The 23,672-nt window shown below is 43.7% G+C and overlaps 1 protein-coding gene across 2 annotated transcripts in view; it reads left to right on the forward strand.

Moving 5' to 3' along the window:
- The first annotated feature begins 1,480 nt into the window (after positions 1-1,480).
- FAM219A (family with sequence similarity 219 member A) overlaps positions 1,481-23,672 on the forward strand; it is a 53,026-nt gene continuing 30,834 nt past the window's right edge. For both annotated transcript variants that reach the window (XM_008927723.4, XM_018077234.3), the window contains exons 1-2: positions 1,481-1,688; positions 12,100-12,199. In XM_008927723.4, the coding sequence (XP_008925971.1) occupies positions 1,614-1,688; positions 12,100-12,199 (175 nt within the window). In that variant the 5' untranslated portion in view covers positions 1,481-1,613. The remainder of the gene's footprint in view (positions 1,689-12,099; positions 12,200-23,672) is intronic.

Here is a 23,672-nt window from a genome sequence, read left to right on the forward strand (position 1 = left end):
AGTAGACATTTGGCAAATGAAAAAACTGTCAAAATGTGAAGATTTGGGCAGTCACACTCAGCAAGCAATGCAGGCAAAACCTTCCATGGCTCTCAGCAGTCTGCCTTCCAGCAAGGCCTTTGGGAGCCTGTTCTGCTTCTATCAGTTCTTTACAGACCCCAGCACAGGGCTTTGGAGCTGGTCCCTGTCTCCACAGCAGAAGGAGCAGCAGTCAGGAGGAAACTGAATAAAGAGCAAGGGCCATCATGCATGTGCCTGAGCCTGTCCCAAGGAATATTGATGGTGCACTCACCTTTTCGTCCCTGTTCCCAGCTCAACTGGGTTTGGCTTTTTGTGTGTGCAATGAGCTTCCTCAACCTCCTGTTCCCACCTCATGCAGTGCATCCTCCCGTGCTCTGCAATCTGCTGTGGCTCCTCAAAGGGTACCGGGGACAGATGGCTTGATTTCAGCGAGGAAGGGGCTGTCTTGAAAGGAGAAGTGAGGCAGAAGCTGTCTGGCCTGATATCTCTTTCTGGTGCTGTCAACGGGAGGCGAAGGAGACAGGCTGGAGCCGGATGGAGACCAACTCTGTTGCAGGGAGCATGGAAGCAAACAAATTCTTTTAAAATCTTCTGCTGATGATGCTGCTAAATAGTGTCTGCTTGCCTTTGTTTTGAAGATTTTCTGCCAAGCCCAGGTTACCTTAAGGTATACCTCTGATATGCTCTGTAGCTCAGCCCACTGTGCTACATCAAAGGTAACAGCACTGGATATCTTCAGACCCTCTCAAGGGACGGCCAGGAAAGTGGCTGATGTTCTGTGTGCTCCTGACTTTTAAACTCAACGTGGTAAACCACTAACCAACCTTGTCGCTTCCCATCCACAGTGTTGGGCAGTGCTGGGGAGCTGTGGGACACCTTGCCCAGCCCCAGCAGGCCGCATGGGGCTGGCAGGCCCTCCATGACCTCTGGAGTGCACAAACTGCAACCCTGCAATAACCAAGGGACTTGGGAGCAAGCTTAGTGAATAGGGAAGATTATAAAAGCCACAACTTCTGGTAATAAAAATGGGTTTGTCTTCAGGGCCCCCAATTTTGCACTTTTTTTTCAGGACTGGGAGGGGAGGAAATATCCCTGCCCTTTGGAGACAGAATAATTTATAAGCCACGTTTACAAAAATCAGCGATTTCCCTTTAAGTCGGCTCCCATGCCTTTGTCTCAGCTTCCCTGATTAGTCACATAATGAGGATATTTCTAATACAAATGTGTCAGGGGAGAAGGGAGCCAAACAACGCTTTATCAGCAGAGAATCTGTATCCCCCCGGATGCTAATTAGTCATGGAGATGCAGGCGTGTGGGGCGGGGGTGAGGTGAGCTCTTATTTTAGAAGCCAAGATTATTTGTGCCCTCAGAATTTCTCATGCAGGGCTGGAAAGCCATGCCAAGGGAGAGACTGCCCTGAGATCTCCCTTGGCTTTCACATCCCTGCCTCTCAGATGTGTTTGCTGTGCTGCTGCTCCTGCTGCTGTTTGCAGGGTTATTTCTGTTGCAAGCTTGGCTAAACAGAAACTCTCTCCTTATAAATATGGAAATCTGATGATGGAGCTCTCCATCTCTTGGGACAAGTTGAAAGCATGGTGCTAAAGAGAAAAGGGCTGCTGAACTCTCAGCTTGGTGGCTTTGTTTTCTCTACTACTACAGAGGAAAAGGTAAGTTTTTGATGCTGAGATCCACCTCTGCTCTATCCAGGCTAAGCTGGTGTCCACTGTTGAGATCTCCACCTGTCTGCAGTGTGGCAGATATGCTTGGTGCATAAGTCTTGAGCAGTTGCACATTTTTGGATTGTGTTGGAAGAGTCCTATGTTTTTATATTTGTTAAAAAGCTTTGAATGCCACTGGCTTCCATTATTGTTCCTGAGAAATCTCTTGAATCATAGAATATCTTGAGTTGGAAGGGGCCCACAAGTATCTTTGAGTCCAACTCCTGGATTTGCTCAAGACAACCCCAAAAATCACACCATGTGCCTGAGAGTGTTGTTCAAACACTTCTAGAAACTCTTACAGGCTTGGTTCTGTGAACCCTTCCCTGGAGAGCCTCAATTCCAGAGTGGTGAGGCCCCCACAGGGCTTCTTTTGGGGCTTTGTATCCTGCTTACAGCCTGTTTTCTTTCCTAGGGTTTCTCAGCATCCCTCCTTCCTGGGGTCAGAGATAGCTTTGATCTTGGACAAATGCACAGGTAGTTGCTCTTTTCCTAAGCATCCTGACTGCATTTGCTGTGCAGCATCCCCAGATCTTCAACTTCTCTAGAAAGCTGCAATTCCTTGACATTCCCATGCTGGTAACTTTAACTCCTTCCTGAGACCATTTTGGCTGAGTACCTGAAAGGAGATATGGTGATTCCCTGCTGAAAGCAGTTAAAAGGTGCATCCATGCTCTTGGTTGTGAGTGCAGGCTGAGTAAAGTGCAGGTGTACAAACTCTGCTTGTATAGACAGCAAACACTCTGCCCAGAGGAGCCTTGGGTTGAAGGAAGTGGAAGTGGCAAACATGAAGTAGGTGTGCAATGGAATGGGCATCCTGTGGTTTCAACACGGATCCAGAGGCTGAATAAAAGTTCTGCTGTCTGCACACATCTCACTTTCATTCCAGAAATGCCTGAAGCTGACACTCACTGGGTGGCATCGTCCATTGTGCAGGTCTCAGTGTTGACTTGAGACCACAGTAGGAGAGCCTGCAGAGCCAGACACCCCTGCCCTCTGAAAGAAAGGGGATTTACTAGGGGCAGGAGAGAGGCAGGATGAAAAATTATTATTGGAGAAGGAGTGAACTGGAGAAGCCATCAAACAGCTCAGAAAAGGATCTGAGAGATTGGATCAAAGGTGCCGGGGGTATTCCAGAAGCTAAAAGCAAGGCCTCATTCATCTTAGTCGTAGAGTACCTGAACATATAAAAATCAGCTGCCTTTGAAAAGAAAAAAAGAAGAACACAACAAAACCAAACCAACTGGAAAAGAACAAGTGACCCCAGAGTTATGCCAGTAATTGCTGTGACACTGAACAACTGATTAGAACCCTTGGTCTGTAAAAGCTGTGGATGTCAAGCCGTCCCAACCTTTCCTGCTATTGTTCTTACAGCCAGAGGCTCTGAAAGCTTAATAACATCACATTTGCCATGCTGGATCCCATCCATGGCCTATGGAAGTGACTGTCTGATCTCCAGGACATTGGTGGGAACTTGCCTCACTGAAACAGGGCTTCCTACTGTCATTTGTATTGTGCCAGGATGTTTTGTGTCAGAATATATTATTTCTGCAGTATCTAGCAGAACCAACCAACATTTCAGTGTTTCCTTTAGGCAAACTTTAGGCTCATCTTTCGTGTACAGCTGGGACAGCCTAGCTCCATGTGGAGGGGATCTGTAAACCACTTTATATATCCTGATAACCACAGCATTTCGGTAGTGATGGCACCACTTGCCTTGCACTTTCTCAACCAGTTTCTCTAGATGTTGGCGTTGACCGTAGGAAGCACAGTTCCCCTCCACCACATGGTAGAGTCTCTGATAGTCTTCATTTCAGGTGGAAAACAGCTCTCCCTTAGAGAATAAACTGTTCCTCTTGGTGAGGCTCCATTAAAGCCTTCAGGAAGTAAAGATGGGACACGCATCTTAAATAAGCTCTCAGCACTAACCAGTGTGCATGAATTCAGTCACTACAAGAACCTGCCGTGGTCCCTGACAGACAGCACTAGGGCTCTGCAGGGTACTTCAATTTTCCATGGGATTCAACTGCAGCATGTAGCCAAGGGCTCCTGTTCCTGCCTCTGTCCTCCAAATACACTGTGACCTTTTCTGACACGTTTCGCAATTTTTTTAATAATTTTGAGGGTATCCTACCTCAAGAGCTGAGGTTGAAAGAGCAGTTGTAAAGTTGCATGGGGAGTTTTGTGATCATGGTTTGGCTAGATGCCAGTTGCTAAACTGACTCTTAGAGTAGCTACCAAGGAGTTTGTGATGCTTTGTTGCTTTAAATACTTGTAGGTCTCATGTTGCATCTCAGAGCTGTGGCTCTATAGTCAGAGGTAGAAAAGAAAAGGAGTAATGTCTTGACATACAGGGAAGGAAATATTTTGGTATGGAAGCATCCTGAAAACATAACCTCAGTTAATGGCTGGCTTTAAATAGCTATTGCATGCCAACCACTTGGCAAGTGCTGCAGGCAGTGGGGAGTGCAGTGTGGCATTTCTCTAATTTGCAATGTTAATGATCCAATTTAAGTCATGTAAAGTTAGCACAAGATAACAGACTTATAAATTCATGTGATAATAGAGATGGCTTATGTGTGTGAGAAGAGCCTGGAGGGAAATATGGTGTTAAATATACTCTATCATGATTGAAAGGAAAGGACCACGGGCTGCTTGTGCTGCTGGTTTCTTGGAGGGAAATCTAACAGAAATCATGTAATTACCCCCTGTTTTCCTCATTGTCCCTCAAATGCTTTCCCAAAGTATTTTGGCTACTTACTGAGTTGGTGCTTCCTCTGTTACTGTAGACTCCCAGGTTTAGTCATACATCATCATCTTTAAAAAAGAGAGTTTCTTCCCTGTGCCGCAAATGTCATTTTTGACTAGGAAAACAGACCTCCGAAATGTCTTGTTCCCTTTCCACAGCTTATGTCTTTCTGTTTGCTTCCTTTTGTTCAGCTTGGATGTGGCAGTCGGGCAGAGGCTCCAAGGGAGCATTTCAGCACAGGCACTGCGGCACCCACAGGCAGACTGGCACTTCTCTTCTGCCCCCATTTGAAGCAAAGCAATGATCTGAACTCCTGGTTACCTCTCAGTGAGTTGAGCTACTCCAACTGCAGGTGTACACAGTAAAATGTCATTTTAGTGACATTCTTCAGTTTAAGTAATATGACTTGAGATTTTAATCATGCAGCAATATTAACACTGCCTCTCAATTGCTGAAAAAAAATGGTTTCAAACACCAGTTTGTCTTACAATTATAAATTAATCAGGCTCAAAATCTGGATCTTTTAGTGGATACTGCAGGCTTAATTTGTTACTGTTTAATAAGATCTGTTCAGCATTTTCTCAGAGAGGAAAAACAACGATGTTGTAAGTGGTGCATTGGCAGAGCTAGTAGAAAGTCAATAAACAGTTGTTGTTTATTGCTTTGTTGAAACTGAGTCAGTAGCTATCAGAATGTATTTCAGTGCATCAGTCACTGTGTTGCCAAAATGCCATTTATTTTGACTTTGGTACAGGGTGGTAATGCTGAGATGAACAGTTAGTGCTCTGGATCTGGCAGCAGGCACACGTTGATGAAGAGTGACAACCATGTCTTCCTAGGAGCCTTCTGCTCTGGTCACCGTGTGATTCTGGAGTTCCTTCAACATTTGAGACTTAGTAAAATGGTTGCTTTCCTCAGCTCACCCAGAGAGAAGTTGAAGGTCAGCCGTGGTCCTTGGCAGTGGGTAGGGGAGTTTGGAGATCCTTGCAGGATAGACCTGTGTTCTGCCTAAATGAGTCTGGCCTAGAAGCAAGCTTCTCTCCTGTTAAGACAGAGAGGGGAAAGGGACCTGAAAAGATCTGGGATCTTCACAGCTTGCACCAAATCTGGATCTGGCTGCCCGAAAACTGGATCAGCTCTATTGACTTTCTGTGTGACAGATCAGTTTCTACCCTGGGTTTGCAACAACAATTCCACAAATTCATCAGGCAAATACAACTCCTTAGCCTTGCCTCTACAGTTATTTTTACTGGTATTTCCTTGTAATCCTGCTGCAATTTAAGATAGTAATTTCTTATTCTGGTGATCAGAGACATGGAAAAAAAAAACTAATTTTTTTTTCTCTCTGGCAGCTCCTTCTGTATCTGAAGACAGCTATTGTATCCCTCCTTAGTCTTACCCTTTCTTCTCAGAACAACAACATTCTTCCAGTGTTCTGGGATGGTTGTAGCTTCTAGATTCAATCTATAGGATTGATGAGGGAATTACATCTCCCTTGAAATGTTTGGCTCCAAACTCCTAAAGCTGAAGCCTGAGGGATGTGGAAAAAAGCATGAGAGGGTCTTTAGTAAGGGTTGCAGGTTCCGTTCCTGTACATAGCCCTGTGATGCTTGCCTTTGTCTTGCCAAACATGCCATTACTGACCACTGTTCATCTATATGGTGGGATCAGATTGATCCTCTATAAATCCGACAGCCTTCGAGCCTCTCCTTTATGCTGTTTTCTTACATAGACAGACTATGCACACCTTGGTTCCCAGTGGTTTTGTCCCTGGTGGTTTTTTTAGGCACTTTATGTTCATATATATTTCATGTCTATATTGTGGTGATATGTAGAGGCTGCAGAGGTCTCTTGTCCAGAACACTGGGATTTTACAATCCTTTTACATACCCACCTGTGCACGTCAGAGCCCCCTCCCCAGGAACCTGCTGCCTACGGCCACATTTCTCAGGAATACCTAGCATGGTACAGCTTGAGGCAGAGTGAATCTGCCAACAGCGTAGGATTTTCTGTTCCCAGGGCAGAGAGACTGAAGACATAAATATTTATTAGCAGCACAGTGTTCTAGCCCAGCAGCCTGGAATGACAACATGGCAACGATAGAAACTTCTCGGTGACCCAAATGTACCCCCTATATTCAGGGTACGTGAGGTTTCTCGCTTGTTTTTCTGCTCACTAAGTCAGTCTCTCATGCACATCCATCTTTTCAAACTCAATGTTTGGAAAGAAACAAAGCACTTGGACTTGCCCTTTCTTGTTAGCGTTTGTGTGCAGCACGTGATCCACATGGGCAGCTCCAGAAAGTGGAAACCTCCTGAGCTAAAAGGGCTTGCTGTAAGCTGTGTGCTCACACGTGTGAGACTTCCAGCATCTTTTAAGTTAGACAGAAGACAGCAAGCACATCATTGGTGAGTACTGCAGAGACAAGGTAGCTGGATGATATTCCTGAGCACTCAGTTCATACTGAGTCAACTAATGATAATCAGACCCCTGAACTATGGAGAAAAGTGATGGGTCAGGCCTTGTATAGTGGTAGAGATTATACAGTGTAGAGATTAGAGGGTAAGGGCAATCATGCCCCTCTACTTTTATCCAAAAAAATCAGCAGAGCTGCTTTGATGATCATAGAATTTCCCACAGACAGCAGAGTGGAGTATACTTTCTTAGAGCTGTAAAAATGACTGATTTTTAGGATGGGAAGGATGGGCAGACAAAGACTTCTCAGTTTCCAGCTATGTTTTTAAGGGGAAACTGAAGACCACAGAGATTGTGTGTGTCCATTCCCTTCTGCGTGCATTGTGGTCCCGGAAGATTGGCAGTGTGGAAAACAGGACCTTATTAAGCTTGCCAGGTGTCAGAAGTGTTGGCCATGAAGGAAGGCAAAGGAAGCTGCATTTTCCAAGGTGCCACAAGGGTGGAAGTTTGCACCAAGTGCCCAGCTCCATCATGGTGTAACTGCACACTTTGCCATTTCCCCTCTGTAGTCAGTGTGGGTTACTGGGAGGTGATAAGAGTGAAAGGCTATTGAGCTGGTGCACTGAGGCAGATATTATATCTCTAAAGTACTGCAAAAAGGAAAGCAGTGATTTGAAAGAGAAAAAAATAAGCCTGCTAAGCATGCCATCTTCTTTAAACCCAGATTTTAGTTTAAAGTGTTTTCAGCTTCTCTCTGTGCCCCTGCATACTGGCAATTCACAGCACTCCTGCCCCACAGAGGTTCCCTGGAAATAATTTCTAATTCAGAAATGGCTCACGGTACGCACCCTGTAGGACATGGCTGCTCCCAGCAGGAGGGCAGTTTTCAAGGTCCATTGTGTCAAGCCTATAGAAACAAACTAGTAAGAAAACTCCCCACCGTTCAAATACTATGATTGTCCTTGCCCAATTAAGCTGTGAGCGTGTGAGGAAAAAAACTTTGATTAAACTCTGGCCCCAGCCAAATGTTCATGCAGTGCCCTGATTGAATGTATTTTTTCCTTAGGAATAAAGACATAAGGAGGCCTCAGGAACAAAAAAATCCCTTAAATATATTAAATACCCATAGCCATCTAGAGCCCCTGCAGCCACTTACGTTTTGATTGGGAGTGTTGCATTCTCCCCAGCGAGCAAAAAGAAATCACATCATCTGTCCTGGGACCAGTCACACTGTGTAGCTGAGATTTTGGCATCGGGGTCAGAGCTCAGTGTGTTGGTCTAGGGAGGCTTGTGAAAAAGAACAAAACTGCCAAGTGAATTCCAATAGCAAAAGCCTGCGGTGAGTCTCAGTGTGCTGACAGGGATTCACAAGCAAAAGGCTAATCAGTCAAGTAAACGTTTCTCTGGGTGGATAAGCTACAGAGAGGAAACTGCACCCATTCAGTATGCACAGAAGCAGAGCATGTGTGTGCAAAGAGACAGCTCCAGCCGAGCTGCCGTGGGAATGCTGCTGTTTTCACAGTGGGCACTGTTACTATGGAGTCTCGTGTGTGGCTGCAGAACATGTATGGAGTGACGGATGGGAAATACGGCAGTGCCTTGCCACTCCTGGGCTGGGAATAGATGCCTGCCGGCACTGGGCATGCTGTGCCTTGTCCAGCTTGGTTTCCTCTCTAATCCGTTTTACTCTGTGGAGGAAATGGGCCTGGCCTGTGCTTTGTGATCCCTGTGTGCGAGTCCTGGGTCTGTTGTGCAGCTGTAACATGTTCCCCTGCACGTCTGCTGTCAAGGTGCTATGCTGCTAGGGCTGAAAAACATCATTCCAAACCTTGGGGAAGAATTCTTAGTGTTGAATCATGTTGTTATGGAGTCCACTGCTATGTCCTTCATCATTCCCACCTCCAGTGTCAGAGGCCTCCTCTGTAATCAGTGGGGAGAGGGAAACACATCTGCAAGGATGAATTTGTCTCCTTTTAGGATAAGTATATCACACTTCGAAAATCATCCTAGTTTTCTCTGGAGGCCTAGGAAGTCTCTTCTGTTTTTTGGTCTAGAGCCCATTTGAGATTGCTCCAGCTGAGTCCTCTGGTCCGAATCTTCAAAGGCATCTCAGAACATTTCTCCATTCCCTCTCTTCATGCAAATGGATGTCTAATGTCACGGTCAGGTTACCTGCAAAGGAAAAGCTTCTGTCAGCACATCAGTTTGCCACAAAAAATAAGGGCTGGTTTTGATTTAGAGTTTAAGCATAATTTTAACAATGTGAATCTGAGCTAGTCCAAGTGGCCAGGACCCCTTCTCTGCCCTGTGGACTTCTGGCTGTGAGCTCAGCTGACTCTCTGCTGTACTGCACCAGGAGACAGTAAGTGGCCATCACAGTGTGTCCTTTACTGTAATGTGTCTACTCTCATGCCTTCCTGCAGCCAGCAGACTGGGGCTCCAAGGACTTGTTTGTTGTGTTCAGTAGCACTACAAAGCATCCAGCTCCTGGAGTCATGCTCCTTAGAAACAGCTGTATCCTGCCTTTTCCTGTGCTGTCAGAGAAAAGATTCTCCTCCAAGAAGCCTGGACTTGAGTGGTGCCACTTAGCATCTTACACATCTTGGAGAGGTTCTAGCACGTCTGACATGTCCCTTGTATTATTTGGCCATTCCCATGTGTGGAAGCCCAGAAGGTAAGGGGACTAATGTGTTATGTCTCAAACACTGATAGGTGGATGGCTGTGGAGCCAAGCAAGGATTGTTGGTAGTAACAGCCAAGGATTGTTAGTAATAACACACTGTGAGAACGAGCACGATGTGCCTGGAAAGGGGCCATACGGAGGTAGGGCAGCACTTTTCCAGGACAAACATCCTTGTTCTGACTCCTGGAGATAAGCACAGCATAGCACAAACACAGGCAAAGTCTGTGGGGGGATATCAAGGCCACCAAAGACCCCTGAAACCTCGCACCCATTTCCTGAAAGCTCTGGAAGAACAAACTATGCGTGATAACTAATTTGGAGAGAAAGTCAGAAACTTACCTCCAGGGCAGGGTAAAGTTATCCATAAACAGGTCCCCCCCCAAAGCCCATGTGCAAGTGCACCCCAGGACCCTGGACACCCCATCAGCTGGATCAGCACTGGAGCCAGGACTGGTGATCTTTCTTTCTCTCTTTCTTTCTTTCTCCCTCCCCCTCTTTAATTCATCTCTTTCTCTCATTGCTTTCACCTCACCTTTTATCCAAAACCCACTGCCAAGTGCTTACTGGAGGTCAGGAATTCACATACTAGTTTCCATGCTGAGTGTTTAATTTACTGATAGAACTTTGTAAGATTTTGTGGGCCCTCTTGATTTTTGTCATTCATGTGAACCACGAGTATCTATGGATCTTGGGTACTGTCGGGCTTGGTGCTGTGTCCACTTCCCTGGGGAGCCTGTTCCAGCGCCCATTCCCCCTCTGAGTGAAAAACTTTTCCTGGTATCCAGCCTAAACCTCCCCTGACACAGCTTCCTGTCATTCCCTCAGGTCCTGTTCCTGGTCATGAGAGTAAAGAGATCCATACTTGCCCCCCTGCTTCCCCTTGTTTGCAGCTGCTGCTTGTTAACTGCCACTTGATATCTCATGCTTGTAGAATATAAGGTCTAGCTGATCCCAATTCACCTTCTCACCCCACTCAGGATTATTTTGATTATTTTGATCTCTCTCAGAGCCCTCATCCTCATTGTGTCTCCCTGGCTGAAGAGTTCTGGCCTGTCTAACTGGTCGTCTGATGGAACCTGTCATCCCAGATCTCTTCCTTGAGTGTCCATAGATAGCTACAGCTCATCATTTTCATTTATAAAGTTGGGATTGTTTCTAAGTACCACTTGTAGCCTCATTTAATTTCAGCTGCTGCATTTTTGCCATTTTGTCACTTAGTGTGGTTATTAAAGTAGGATTTTTAAACTGAAATGCGTGTGATTCTATGATTTATGTCTAATTCCAGTTCTCCTGGAATCTTGCTTTTCAGTTTGCAATCTGTTCTTACCATTTGAACTAGTCATTAAGCTGCTGCATAAGTGGAACAGTGCAGCAGTGACTGCATTAGAGGAAAGCAGAAAAAGTTGTATGTGGTTCAGCCTTGTCACTGAATGCAAGGTCTTGTAAGCTCCCTCCATTTTAAGTACTGTCAAAATCTACTGGGTAGTGCGAAGGAAATTGAGTTCACCAGTTTGGAATAGTGTTTTCTAGTATTTGATTTATGATGCCTTATTCCATTTCTTACAAGGTGATGGTTTATTCAGATTTGGCCTAATGCTGAATGTTTGTTTTGCATGTGCAGCTCTACCTATTATAAACTCAAATTTACATACACATATATGTTCATGTTCAATTTAATTTCTAGCTTCTAGATGGGAATAAGGGAATGTGTTTGAAAACCAATTTCAGTTTTCACTATAGTGCTAAGTAGAGATAGTTCCAACAGGTTTGCAGTTTGCTATGAAAGGACTTCTTCAAATATTTTTAGCAGTGGTAGAACTACTGATAGTTTGATAGTTTGTCTCTCTCTGAGTTCTTTGATGTGCTCTACCACAGAGTTCAACACATGTTTGTCTGCCAGTAGGTATGATGGAACAGACTCTGTGTTTGGGCAGATCTGTTTTTTTGGGGGGGATTTCAGTGACAGTGAAAGATGCTGTGCTGACAGGTATTGAAATCTTTCCAGTCAGCCACAAATTAGGTCCGAAGAGGGACTGGAAATTGAATTCTCCTACTTATACAGTCTTCATTACTTGTGAGCTGGACTTTCACACAGATCTGGTCTCAAACTTTTTAGTTTTAAGCTTGAGGTTGACCGGTCCACTTGGAATTCAGCTGAAACTGTAGATGTGTTTCATACAACACCCCAGGGAGTCATCACGTGAAAATTAGTTGGGCATACTGCCAACTAGGCTGGATTTGAACTGGTGACCCACCATCCACATTATATTCCCCGTATCATCCGTCATGTAAGTCTGATGTTGAAACCTGGCATTTCCAGAGGTACTTACAGCATACTAAATGTACTTCCAGAGTTCTGTTTTGCCCCTGGGTTTCAGCCATTAAAACACTGGCATGTTCTCTGCTCCCTTTGAATGTGAATGGGGCTGTACTTGCCTAAAAACCAGTTAGAGAAGAGACTGCAGAACTTTTAGCTAAGCCATTCTGTTTTGTTTCCTTTTATTTCTTAACAGGATCCAACAGCTGCAGCAATTTCGGACAGAGATTGTGATACAAGAGAGGGAGAGACTGTAGCCATGAACTATAAGCCATCCCCACTTCAAGTGAAATTAGGTAAGTCTTTGCTGATGGAGACTAAAAAGGCTGAATTCAAGGTCTGAAATACAGTGAGGTGCCTGTGTGATCATATGCAGATCTCCATGCATGTGGCTGAGCATGCCAACTTGGCTCAAACAGCTCACAGAGCAGTTTTATCATTGTGATTCTGCTGCTAAGGGAACTGACCTACAAACATGTAGAGACCCTGTATCTGGGGATGTGGTGGAGGAAGGAAGCTGTGCCTTGACAGAAAGGCATAGCTTTTTTAAACCTACAGTTTTTTTATGAAGCTAAGATCAAGGATTGGCTAGATAAAGAATGAAGGTAATATAGAGGGACTGTAAAAAGAAGGGAAGGCAGAATAGTTGCAAACAAAAGGGAAAGGATCACAGAGTCCACACACTACCAGGAAAAGACAGAGCTGTGTAACTGTGAGATGGAGAGCTTTTAGGTCTGTAAAGTTCTCATACAAATACTCATGCTCTTTCTGAGCAGTATTTTTGAAGTTCTGGAAGCAGAATCATCCAGTTAGCACAATACTCTGCTTCCTTGCAAGGCTAATGCTTACAAGAAGACGACAATCTAGACATGGTTGTCCTGCCTCCAAAACCTGAGCCACTGTTTTGCTACACAGCCTCAAGAACCTGATGACAAACATGTCAAAGGAACAGTGTGCTACAAAATGGGAATATGAGTGTGGAAAATTTCCCAGTAGGAACAGGAAGCAGTACAATCAGTGCAATTGATGTTGAGAGGATGCTGCTAGATCTGATTGAAGGTGCCTATGCCATGTTGGGAAGGCTTTGAAAGAAGTGGGAGCCCCCATGGAAGTGGAATAGCTCTGACCCCTGCCAAATGAGTGACAGAGAAGGTCAGCAGACAACTAAAATTTGAAGAAGGTTTGGGAAAGTTTGGGCATTGGTGTAAAATTATGAAGATATGTTCTTGATAGATAAATTTACCCAAGGACCTGCAGCACTTCTGCAAAACCAGGGTTAGTCTCATTTATAACAGGAACCTTAAAGAAACATCAGAAAAAGGCTGAGGAGCCTTGTGAAGTCTCAGGGCTTCACCTGAGCAGATGGTAAATTGGTCACAGCAGTGAAGAAAAGAATGTAACTGCCTAGACCCAGAGACAGTAAAGGAAAATAAAGTAGTTGAACAGACAAGATTTCCCTGAAAGAGTGACTAGGAAGGAGAAGGCAGCAAGTTGGGTACACAAATAAAGCAAGATTATGCAGCAAAGTGGAGGACCTTGACCTACAAATACAGAATATGAGCAAGTGGATTGAGGCAATAGATCAGTCCTGCAGCCACAGTCATAAATATCCTAAAAGCAGTGGCTGCTTTTCAGGGAAAGGCAGGGAGCAGCAGTGTGTTAATGATGGCACAACGCGTAATTTGGTAAAAGATTATCACTGCCAGAGTGCCATATGCCACCAGGATCCTTTTTCACTGCCAAAAGTGTTCTATAATGGTTGTAGAGAGATAATTACTACTGCAGTAGTTGTTCTGGAGAATTTAACATTGGGAAACAGGTTAGAGAGCAGTTAATGCTATTACTGGTAAGTCTGAGATAGTCTTGCTTTTCTAGGCAATAAAAATATCCTCTGGAGATTCATTGACCTGATAGGAAATGGTGCTTTTTTAGACCTGGCTTTGGTAAGTCCTGAGAATGTTATAGGAGGTCTGATCATGGAAAATAGATTTGGATTCAGTATAAACAAATTCAATTCATACAAATTAAATGTAAAGGTAATTTGAGGTAGATTTTTAACAAAACTCAGTATTCTAAAAAAAGCCAGTAGAATGAGAAACTCTGGAACTCAAAACATATCAGGTAGTGTTGAAAGAGAAAGTATCAGAAGAAAGGACATTACTAATGGAGTTCTATAACAGTCATTATTTATATGTTCATTGATGACTTTTATGTAAAAAGCAAGCAAAGAAAATAAGTCAGAGTGTATTTGGGAGACATAAGTACAATAAAGACTGAGAAATAGGACAGAAAAAACATGAAAACTGGAATAATAGAAATGAGAAAAATAAGAGAAACTCAGTCTTCTGTAAACTGGAATTTAATAACTGGAGGTGGCTACTTTAGTTGACTGGAAGGTAAGTAATTATTGAAATGGACTAATACATGAAAATAGGCCATAGTCACATTTCTGCAGAACTTGAAGAGCTTTTTTCCATGGGTCAGATACAAGAGAATGACTAGCCTTTCTGCCAGAGCTTCTGCTTTTCCATATAGGGAAAATTCTACTTCATTTAGCCAGTGCTGAATGGCATGAAGTACAGAGGCAAAGGGAGGTACTGGAAGAGTTGCAGTAGATAGAGACATACCATTGCCAGGACCTCCTTTCCAGCTGGTGCTTCTGCCCAGTGAACTCAGTGCTGACCACAGTGTGGTTATGAATGTAATAGTGGGTAAAACCTACCTGCTGAAGAAGAATTGTCTTGAAAGGCTGACAAGCATCTTCCTGCCTTGTCTTCAGAAAGAAGTCTGCTCCAACACCTCTGCCTGTGGAAATGGCGTGCCTCTTTAATTAGGTGAACACATGTCTACTGGCATTTGGACCAACTCTACTCTCAGCCATCCCCAGATGAGCTCTGGGTTATCTGAGCCAAAAAGACTGACAGTATTGTATGGAAGCAGTGTAACATGCCTTTAATTCACACCAGCTCCTGCTGCTTTTATTCTTAATATCTGCCCAGCCTTTACAATTTTCAAGCAGTTTAATCACTGCATCTCCCAGCTCTGGCCCCCATTCCTCCAACTAGATTTTTTTTGTCTTTTCTGCTTTAAACTTGTCAGGATTTGGATTGGTTTTAATCTCTTTAAGCCTAGAAAAAGTTAAGGTAGTACATAAATGTTTAAGAGTTTAACTGGCAGAGCCATTGTTGGGGATTGTAGCAACTAGGGTTTTAATCCTGTTGCAGGCTTTCCGTATGAATAGTGGCATTTTTCACTGTTAAATCAGAGTCAATTGTTCAAATGTCAGATGTTCTGGTGGATGGTTGATAAATGTCATTTTTCAGTTCGTGAAGATTCACATATAAATCTGCATCGTATGTGCTTGCTGTAAGCTTGGGTCAGGTGAGCTCAGTTAAATACCAACCCAGCATGAGCACAACTTTTGCTTCCAGACACTGCAGTGATTGAAGTGTGACAAAAAGAGTGTGATGTACTGCACACACTGAAGGCAAATTTACCCTGCTGCTTGAGTGGTCTTTTCCTTGGTTGTTTCTCTCCCTCTAAATAAACACACTTGGCCACATGTTTGCTTTGGGGGGTCAGCTAGATAGAGGAAAAACTTAACGGTTGTCTTATATTTCTAGTGAGTTACACCTGGTTTATAAGTGGAACAGTGAAACACACAGCTTGCTGCTTAGGGCCACATCAAAAAGAGAACCTCACACGTTGGGGAAATCATCTCCCAGTTCATGTAGTTCATAATTTTAAACCCCTACTGATATTCTATCTATATTAATTATGTATTTCTTACTTTTCTAACACTCCTACTTTGTCTTTCTGTCAGGAGCTGCCAGATCCAGCCACCCTTCTTTCTTTCTTTCAAATCATTGATAAGGAGACTCCTGACAGCATGGGTTGGGGGCTGGGTGTGCATTAGTGCTTAGGAGATGTCTCCAGCACATCCTTATTAGGAGTCATATCCAGATGGAGCACATACCACAAGCCTTTGAAAACAGAAGAGAGTTATGATAAGGAGAGAGGGAGGAACAGAATAATCCCCAAGTGTAACTCTCAGGGGCACCGCATCTACTGAAAGGCAACAGATCCTACTGGGATTCCCAGGAGACAAGATATTATTTTCATGGAGCTTATGCCATCTGCTTTTCTATTTTGCATTTTTAATTTCCGTTCTCTGCTCTGAAATCCCCACCCAGACAGTCTGTGTCTGTCTTACCTGCTAGTCAATGACACAGTTTGTGTTGAAACAGAACAGACAATGTGGAAAATGGTTGGAGTGCTGTAAAACAAGCAACAGCTGTGATGAGGGGTTGTGGCAGTGGCACATACACTCATAGCAGCCCTCAGCCCTCTGAGGTGCCTGTTGCCTTAGATGTAAGCACCTTTTATCCTTGGACTAGAGAATAAGGCACTGGTTTTGGAAGGTTCATCAGCAGGGTGTCTAAGACTGAGTAAACTATGTGCAGTTGAGGTCTCCTGCCATATGACCAAGGGGAAGCTTAGTTCATATTGACACAGGGTTCAAAGTGTTTATGATTTTTGGTTTAGATTTTCTTTGCAAAGGTTCTTGTAAAAAACAAGAAATTACCTGAATTGCAAATGTAGCAGATAATTTTTCTGTTCTCGTAGCTACTGTTTTGTTCCCCTCCCAGCTTAGATCTCATGATGATATTTCTCTTAACTTGAAAAAGAATGGTGGCTGATTCTAGTCACCTCTGAAAGGAGAAGCAAGAGTCAGAAAGTTGCCTTTGGTGTATGCTGCTGTAATCAAGTATATAATCCATCAGCCTAACCAGAAATTTCCCTTGCTTCAAGAGGCAGGAAGCTATTGTAAAGCCAACAGTGCAGAGTTATTTCATTAATTAGTAGGAAACTAACACTTTCCTCCTGCCAGCTGCACTGTAGAATGTTGCTTTTTTTCTCTAGGAGACAGTAGAAAAAGGCATTCTCTGACAAATAACCATAGTGTTCAGCCTCCAAGGAGACACCTCAGATGAGACCACCTTGTCTACTTCTGCTTCTTTCTGTACCAACGCTTTCTCTTCATCTTAAGATGTATAAACTTCCTAATATTTTACTTGGTGACAGCAGAGAAATTCCTGTCTCTGTCTTCCACAGTCTCTAGCTAGGGATGGGTATTCTGCATGGAGAAACCAATTAGTGTGTCTACTACCAAGCAGTGAATTATTTTAGTTCCATTGGATTAGTTCTTGCTTGTTAACAAGATTCTCAAAAACCTTGAGCAAGTCACTGGAATGCTGTTTGCTTGGACCAAGCAAAACTGGTAGGGGCTAAACAGCAACAAAAATGCTGTTGCAAAGACATAGGGAATGTTGTTCCCTGGTGTGCTTGATTTGGACGATACTGAAGATCTAATTTATGACTAAGTCCTATCTTGGTGGAGATTGAAGTGAACAGAGGAGATAATCCGTTTGGGGACAGAGGCTGATGACATGTCTGTGATGTTAGCTCCTGCCTTCCAGCCTGCTGCTGTGCATTCATGGCAGATATTGAATTGCTGTGAGATCAGGGAGGAATATTTCTAGGAATATCAGTCAGAACTACAAAGCCCTCAGGGTTCAACATAACAAAATTGGTGCATTTCTGGCTGAAACTTTACAGATGGTCTCTGATCCCAGGAAAGGACAGACTGCCTTTATCTCCCCATGTGGCTCCTGAGACTGATCTTTCAATTGGTGTAGTTATTTAACCCCTTCTCCTAGGGCAGGGTGTGGGTTCAGAGTTTGTTTTAAAGCTCTGCATCAAAGAGCCACAAAGCGCATAGCAGAGCAACCTTATCCCATTGCTGTTCAAAAGGATGCAGTACTCAGAAATCCCTTTCCAGGGCTTCTCTTGCCTCCAAATGCAAAACTGGTACTGGGAGATGCAGGCCCAAACAGAGCAGGGAGCAAGCATCTTGTGTAGGCTGGAAGGCCCTGTGCCTGCCCGCATCTGTGGCTGCTTTCCTGCGTCATCACTTCCCAGTCTGCTTCACAGCTTGTGACTTCTTGAGCTTTTTGTACAGAAAACAAAATAATAAAGGGAAGTTGAAGTACACCGGACAAATCAATGCCATTAGTGTATCATTTTGTCAGTACTTCAAGTACTGTACTATTCCCAGTTGCTCTTCTGTACCAAGGTGATTAATGCTAATTAGGTACAGCAGCTGTTGTTTCTGGGAAGACGCTCTGTAGGTAAATTAGGGAAACATTTTATAAAAAAACATGTAACTCGTAAGCTAGGTCCCCAGGTTCCAGCTCTATTGACAAAACTGTAGTTTTCCATATCCATAACTGTTTGTATGGTGACCTCAAGTGACATCATTACCTTAAGTGCACAAAGCCATTCTGCTCCCCCAGGAGCACCCATTTCCTTGAACGCAGTCTGTACTCTGTACTGGGGGAGGAGGGCAGCATGGAAGCCAGACAGAGGGAGCGATACAGCACTGCTATTGATTTTCTTCATGAAGATAGAAGTGCAGCCTTCCGCTTAGAAGTCTCACTGAACTTGGGAGGCATTCATTTAAACATTGTTTTGTCTGTTATCACTCTTTCCATTTATGAAGAGAAATGGCGTACACAGGGTTATGGTAGCGTCCTTCCTGTAGGATATCTCTCTAGGCTCTTTTTGGAGGGGATGAAAGAGCGAACAGCTGCATCACATTAAGGGCAGAAAGGCTGTCTGCAGAAGAAGCAGCGAAGATGAGGGCAGAAAAATGGTTCTGACAGGCATATTATTGTAGATTAGTTAGAGGAGAAGTAGAGGGGCAGAAAGGAAGAGGTGCATGAGACAGGCTTGGGTGGAGAGTAAAGCCACTTAGAGAAACTGGAACAAAGCAATCACTGGAGTTCAGCAGAGAGCACTAGGCAGGAGGGAGTGGGTAAGGGGGTGAGACAGAGGGAAGGGAAATCAGCATATCCCAGGAGCAAAACACAAGCACATGAATATGGGAATGATGTTGCATGAAGTTCAGCAAATGACCTTGATTTTTGTGTCACTGCAATTTGCTTGATTTGTTATGGCACCGCACCAGGGCTTCACTGGCCTTTCCCAGCCCTCCACTGGGATACATTCACCTCTCTTGTGACACATTCCTGGGTCTTCCCACACCTCACAGGCCAACAGACTCACACCCATTCACATCTTGTGTTGTTCACTCTTGGCTGATATACCTTCAGATAGAAGGTCATGACAGAGGAAGCTGTAAGGTAATTGAATGATTTTTGAGTATTACCTGGCCATCCTTTAGCCACTCCATATTTTTACAGTACCTACAGATCTGATAGTCTAGGAAAAAGAGCTAGTCCAGAAGATCTTCTTCTACACAAGTTATTTTGTATTGAGAATGGGCCAAAGCATCTGGAGTGAGGGGTTTCATGCCCGGAGCTGCAAATTACTGGTTCTCTTTGACCAACCATAGTCAGTCACCTCAAATATGAGAAGCACCTCAGAAGGTTGTGAGGCAATAAGTACTACCTGGTCTAGCAAAGCCTAACCCAGCAGGCAGCACCACACAGTGGTCTGCTCAGAGGTCTCATTACACAAGTATCTATTACTCTCATCACTGTTTTCTGTGAAGTATGTAGAAAGCTGGTTTAAAAGAGAAGTGTCCCCAAAGGTGATTTGCAGCTTGTTCCTGACATTAAAAAGAGTAACACCAGCTGAGATGATAAGGCTGCCTGCTCAGGTGTTGGTATCTTTAACAAAATCAACACAGAAAAGAGCAATAGTACTCTTTTCTGGCTTCTCAGCTCTATGTCCTTAATGTAGGTTACACGTGTTCCTCTGGCCCACCACAGTGCAACATTTCCCCAGTTCTGAATTACCCAGATATTACTATTTCTGTAATTCCTTCTGATGTCTCCACAGGTAGATGAGCTTCTTCATAGCACTCAAGGGAAGTAAGTACAGCCCAGTGTAATTAATGTAAATTGGCTCCAGAACAGACCACAGTATCTAAGGACAGTATTGGATGATTCATTTTTTAAATGTGTTTGATTTATTAATGATGAGCCTTAAACTGTTCCTGATAGTTAATTGAATTTGTTCTGATTTTTCAGTGATGTGGGCTCCCACTTTTGTCTTCTCTGTGATGCACACTCAGCTTTTAACAGGGAAAAGTTACTGTCTGGTTATTGAATGTGGGGACTAAAATGCTCCATCAGCAGATCAAGCTCTATTAAATAAAAATAATGCACACTTCTCAAAAGGAAGGAGCATGTGCTGGTGTAGTAAGTTCACTGCAATTCTTGGGTTTTAACTGCTGTCCTTATGCACAGAGGATGTTCACAGCACCCTGAAAACTTCACGTTGCTTCCCTGGATCTTAAGGATCTAAAGGATCTCAAAGGATCCTTTGAAGACTCAGAACTTAGATGAACACAGAAAATTTCGTGTGCCACAGCAGGAGAGCAGCGTAGATGAGGAGGTCATCCATATCATGTGTCCTGTCGTTAGCAGAGTCCTTGTTAGGTGAGGGTACCGTGACGGTCTTGGATCCAGACTTCGTCTGAGCATGGCAGAGATACATCCAAGGAACCCTTCTCCTGTGAATCCAGGAACAGTCTTGGTCCCAGGCATAGCAGACGGTGTTACATCCAGCTGTGCACAGCAGAGCCCCGCTTGCCAGACCCAGCCAGTGGTGCAGCCAAAGCAGCACCTGCAAGGCCAAGCTCTGACATGGCAGGCAGGGAGAGGTGCCACATGGAATGGTGGAGAACAGCTGAGGTAGAAGCAGCAACCACAAATGGAGTACAGTTTTTGCCCAGTTAGCAATAGTCAAATTTCACCACATCCATCAGTTTTGGTTCAGAGGTCTAGGGAGGAGGAATTCCCAAAAGCAGGGGGCAGCACAGAAGAAACCACGGGGGTTTCCTCTGTAGTTCTTCATGGAGGGAGGACTGTTTGAAGCAGGTCATGGAGCAATATGAGCCTATGCTGGGCACAGGCAGAAGAGGCTGTTTTCTAGATTAGCAGACTGGTGGAAGCAACTCCACTGCAGCTTCAGCTGTACTCAGCATCTCAGCCTCTTACACCAACCAACACCATTCTTTATGGAGAAGTTTTAGGACTGGGAATTAAGCTGCAGTGGAGATGGTAGGACTAGTTGTGCAAAGAGACCTCTGGATCTTCTGAGTCCTGACTGGGACTAAGAGGGAGCTTTGTTCCCTGACAGTCACTTCACCCCTGGCAGTAACAAGGCAGTGACCTCTCTGGGACAGATCACAGTCTTCCTGCTCTACTGTGTGTAGAAAGTCTCTGGCACTTCTCCTTTTCTTTCAAACCTCGAACTTTTGGCACTGGTCTTTTCTTGTTCTGCTTGGCAGGCATTCTCTATAAAGCAGGTCACACTGCAGGAAAATAAAGCTGTTTTTATGGATGCCATATATTTACCAAGATAAGATTTTATTTAAGAAGTTATAAAGTCACAGCAGTAATTGGACAGTCTGATCCCATTTCTCCAGTTGTTAAACACAACTGTCAAAAAGCTTTAATTGCTGTCTGAATCATGGCTGAATAGCTTGTGCTTTTATTGCATCACTCATGGAAATGAGATTATGAAGCCTGGTACTGTGCAAAATAGCTATAGTCTCCTTTTTGAAACATCTTCCAGAAGGAAAACCAGAAACTTTTCATCAAATTTTAAAACATCTGAGTATTTAACCTATAGAAAAGCATACTCCATGGGCAGTGTTTGTGTCCTTTCTCCAGGTCCAGTTACAAGGGGAAAGGTAATGTACATTCATGGCAGATAGATCCATCTCCAGCTTCACCTGTATAACCACTGTGATCTGTTTGTGTCTGCCTCCTACAAGTAGTAGACTCCTGTTCTCTCCATGCTGCTTTGCAAACTGCTCCTCTCCCAGGCTTCATCCTACTTTCCATATCAGTGAAATCATCCATCCTCACTTTTAGAGACTGCACAGCTGAGCCATTGCTCTCAAGGACTCTTGCCTTCCTTCCTCTCCATTGTCCCTTTCACCTGTGAAATCTGCCCAAATCTTTTTCTTTCTTTTCTTAACTCTATGCCTTTTTTATCCCACTCCCTGGTTACCTTGAGAAGAACTTGAATTGATTCAGCCTAAGCCTTTGTGAATGGGGAATCTTTCCAACTCTTTGTCTTGTAAACTAGCACTGTTTATAGCACAATAAAATAAATCCTCTACAGGGTTTTAAGGTAATTCTACTGTAAACACAAAATTGTGACTTTATGTTTGCTGTAACTTTGATTTTTTTCTACCTTGTGCTCTTAAATGGAAGACAATCCCCACTTTTTCCAAACAACCTACATACCTTCTTTTTTGATCACTGCTGTGAAATTGGTTCAATTAAGTCAGCAGGTGTTAATGTCTTCTGGAGGAATGATGCAGTTCTTCTGTCTAGCTCACCAGTCTGAAGCTCACGAGTTAAAAAGTGCTTTCTGCCCTGAGTAAACAGTGAGCTGGCTATGAGAAGAAGGTTTAATCACACTGGGTGTTTCAAAGCTGCGGGCTGCTGGCAGCTCCTCTGCTGCAACATAGCTCCCAAGCCACTCTGTGCCAGAAAACAGCCCCTCTCTGGCCCCCATCACTGCCCAGCCTGAAAGTAAGAGCTGATTTTCAAAAAAAAAAAGAAAGATTTCCTGTGATTTATTTTAAATACTGGTTGTAGGACTAGAAAATTGAGAGAAGTGTACAAGTGAGACAATTGAATAAGTTCACCTGAAAAACCATGTTTGACATATTAAATGACACTGCTAAAAATATATCTTGAACAAGGCTAACATATTTAATATTTAAAGTGATGCTGTCAAGCATGAGTAGTTTGAGTCCATAATGGAGGCTGCTTTTAAAATTCAGATTTTCAGGTTTTGCTTACATTTTTTTTAAAGAAAAACAAGTATCCTGGGCTTAAACTTCGTAGTAAACCCTAGCACTACTTTTTTTTATAAGGTCAATAAAAGAACATATAACTGGTTGTTCCAAAACTCTTCACAGATTCATATCTAATTCATAACATGGTTTTGACTATAAAAAGTTTGGGAGACTCAGGTTCACAAAGCAGCTATGTCTTTTTTAGATACAGACTTTCAGCCATAACATGAAAGATTCAAGTTCAGTTTCTTTTTCTGCCTGAATGCTTCAACTGTCAGGTTGAAATGTGGCTTTATGCAGCCTCTGATCTGTTGGGCAGGGGGTGAAGCAAAATGTGAAAGCAAAACTTTGACATGGTTATTTCTGTGCAGGCAGATATCGTGTTTTTAGTTCCTTCCAGCTTACACAGCCAACTCACTCCTGCCAATGTGCAGAAGAGCCACAATACACAACAGTCCTTGAATTTGACTTTGAGTCCTTTGGGTTTTCTATCCTTCATTGAAAGGGGATGACCAGCAACACAAGGAGGTGATCTTAGCTCCTTGGTTGGCAGTGTTTTTCTTTCCATCTGCAGTTAAACATTCATGGGTACCTGGGAGTTTCCATCTCCCTAGGAAGCAGAGACATGACTGCATTGAAAAGACTGTGGCTGCTTTGGGTCTCGTTGACTAAGTGAATTGAACCATCTACAGGACATTCACCTGACCTAGAACCAGGCTGTAATCTCCTCTGCTTTAAGCCAGGGCAGATAGAGAAAGGGAAAAGGTCAGGAATAAAGAGAGCAAAAGACAGTGCCAGTTGTCTGCATTGACCTGGTCATGACCATCAGATGGGAGATGACCAGGATAATCTGGAGAGTTCTAAGGAGAGTGGAAAACCTTCATGTGAAACCCCCTCTGTGCTATTGAGGAATGATAGCA

The sequence above is a fragment of the Manacus vitellinus genome, unplaced genomic scaffold, assembly GCF_001715985.3.
Source record: "Manacus vitellinus isolate BGI_N305 unplaced genomic scaffold, ASM171598v3 scaffold_36_pilon, whole genome shotgun sequence".
Classification (NCBI taxonomy): Eukaryota; Metazoa; Chordata; class Aves; order Passeriformes; family Pipridae; genus Manacus; species Manacus vitellinus.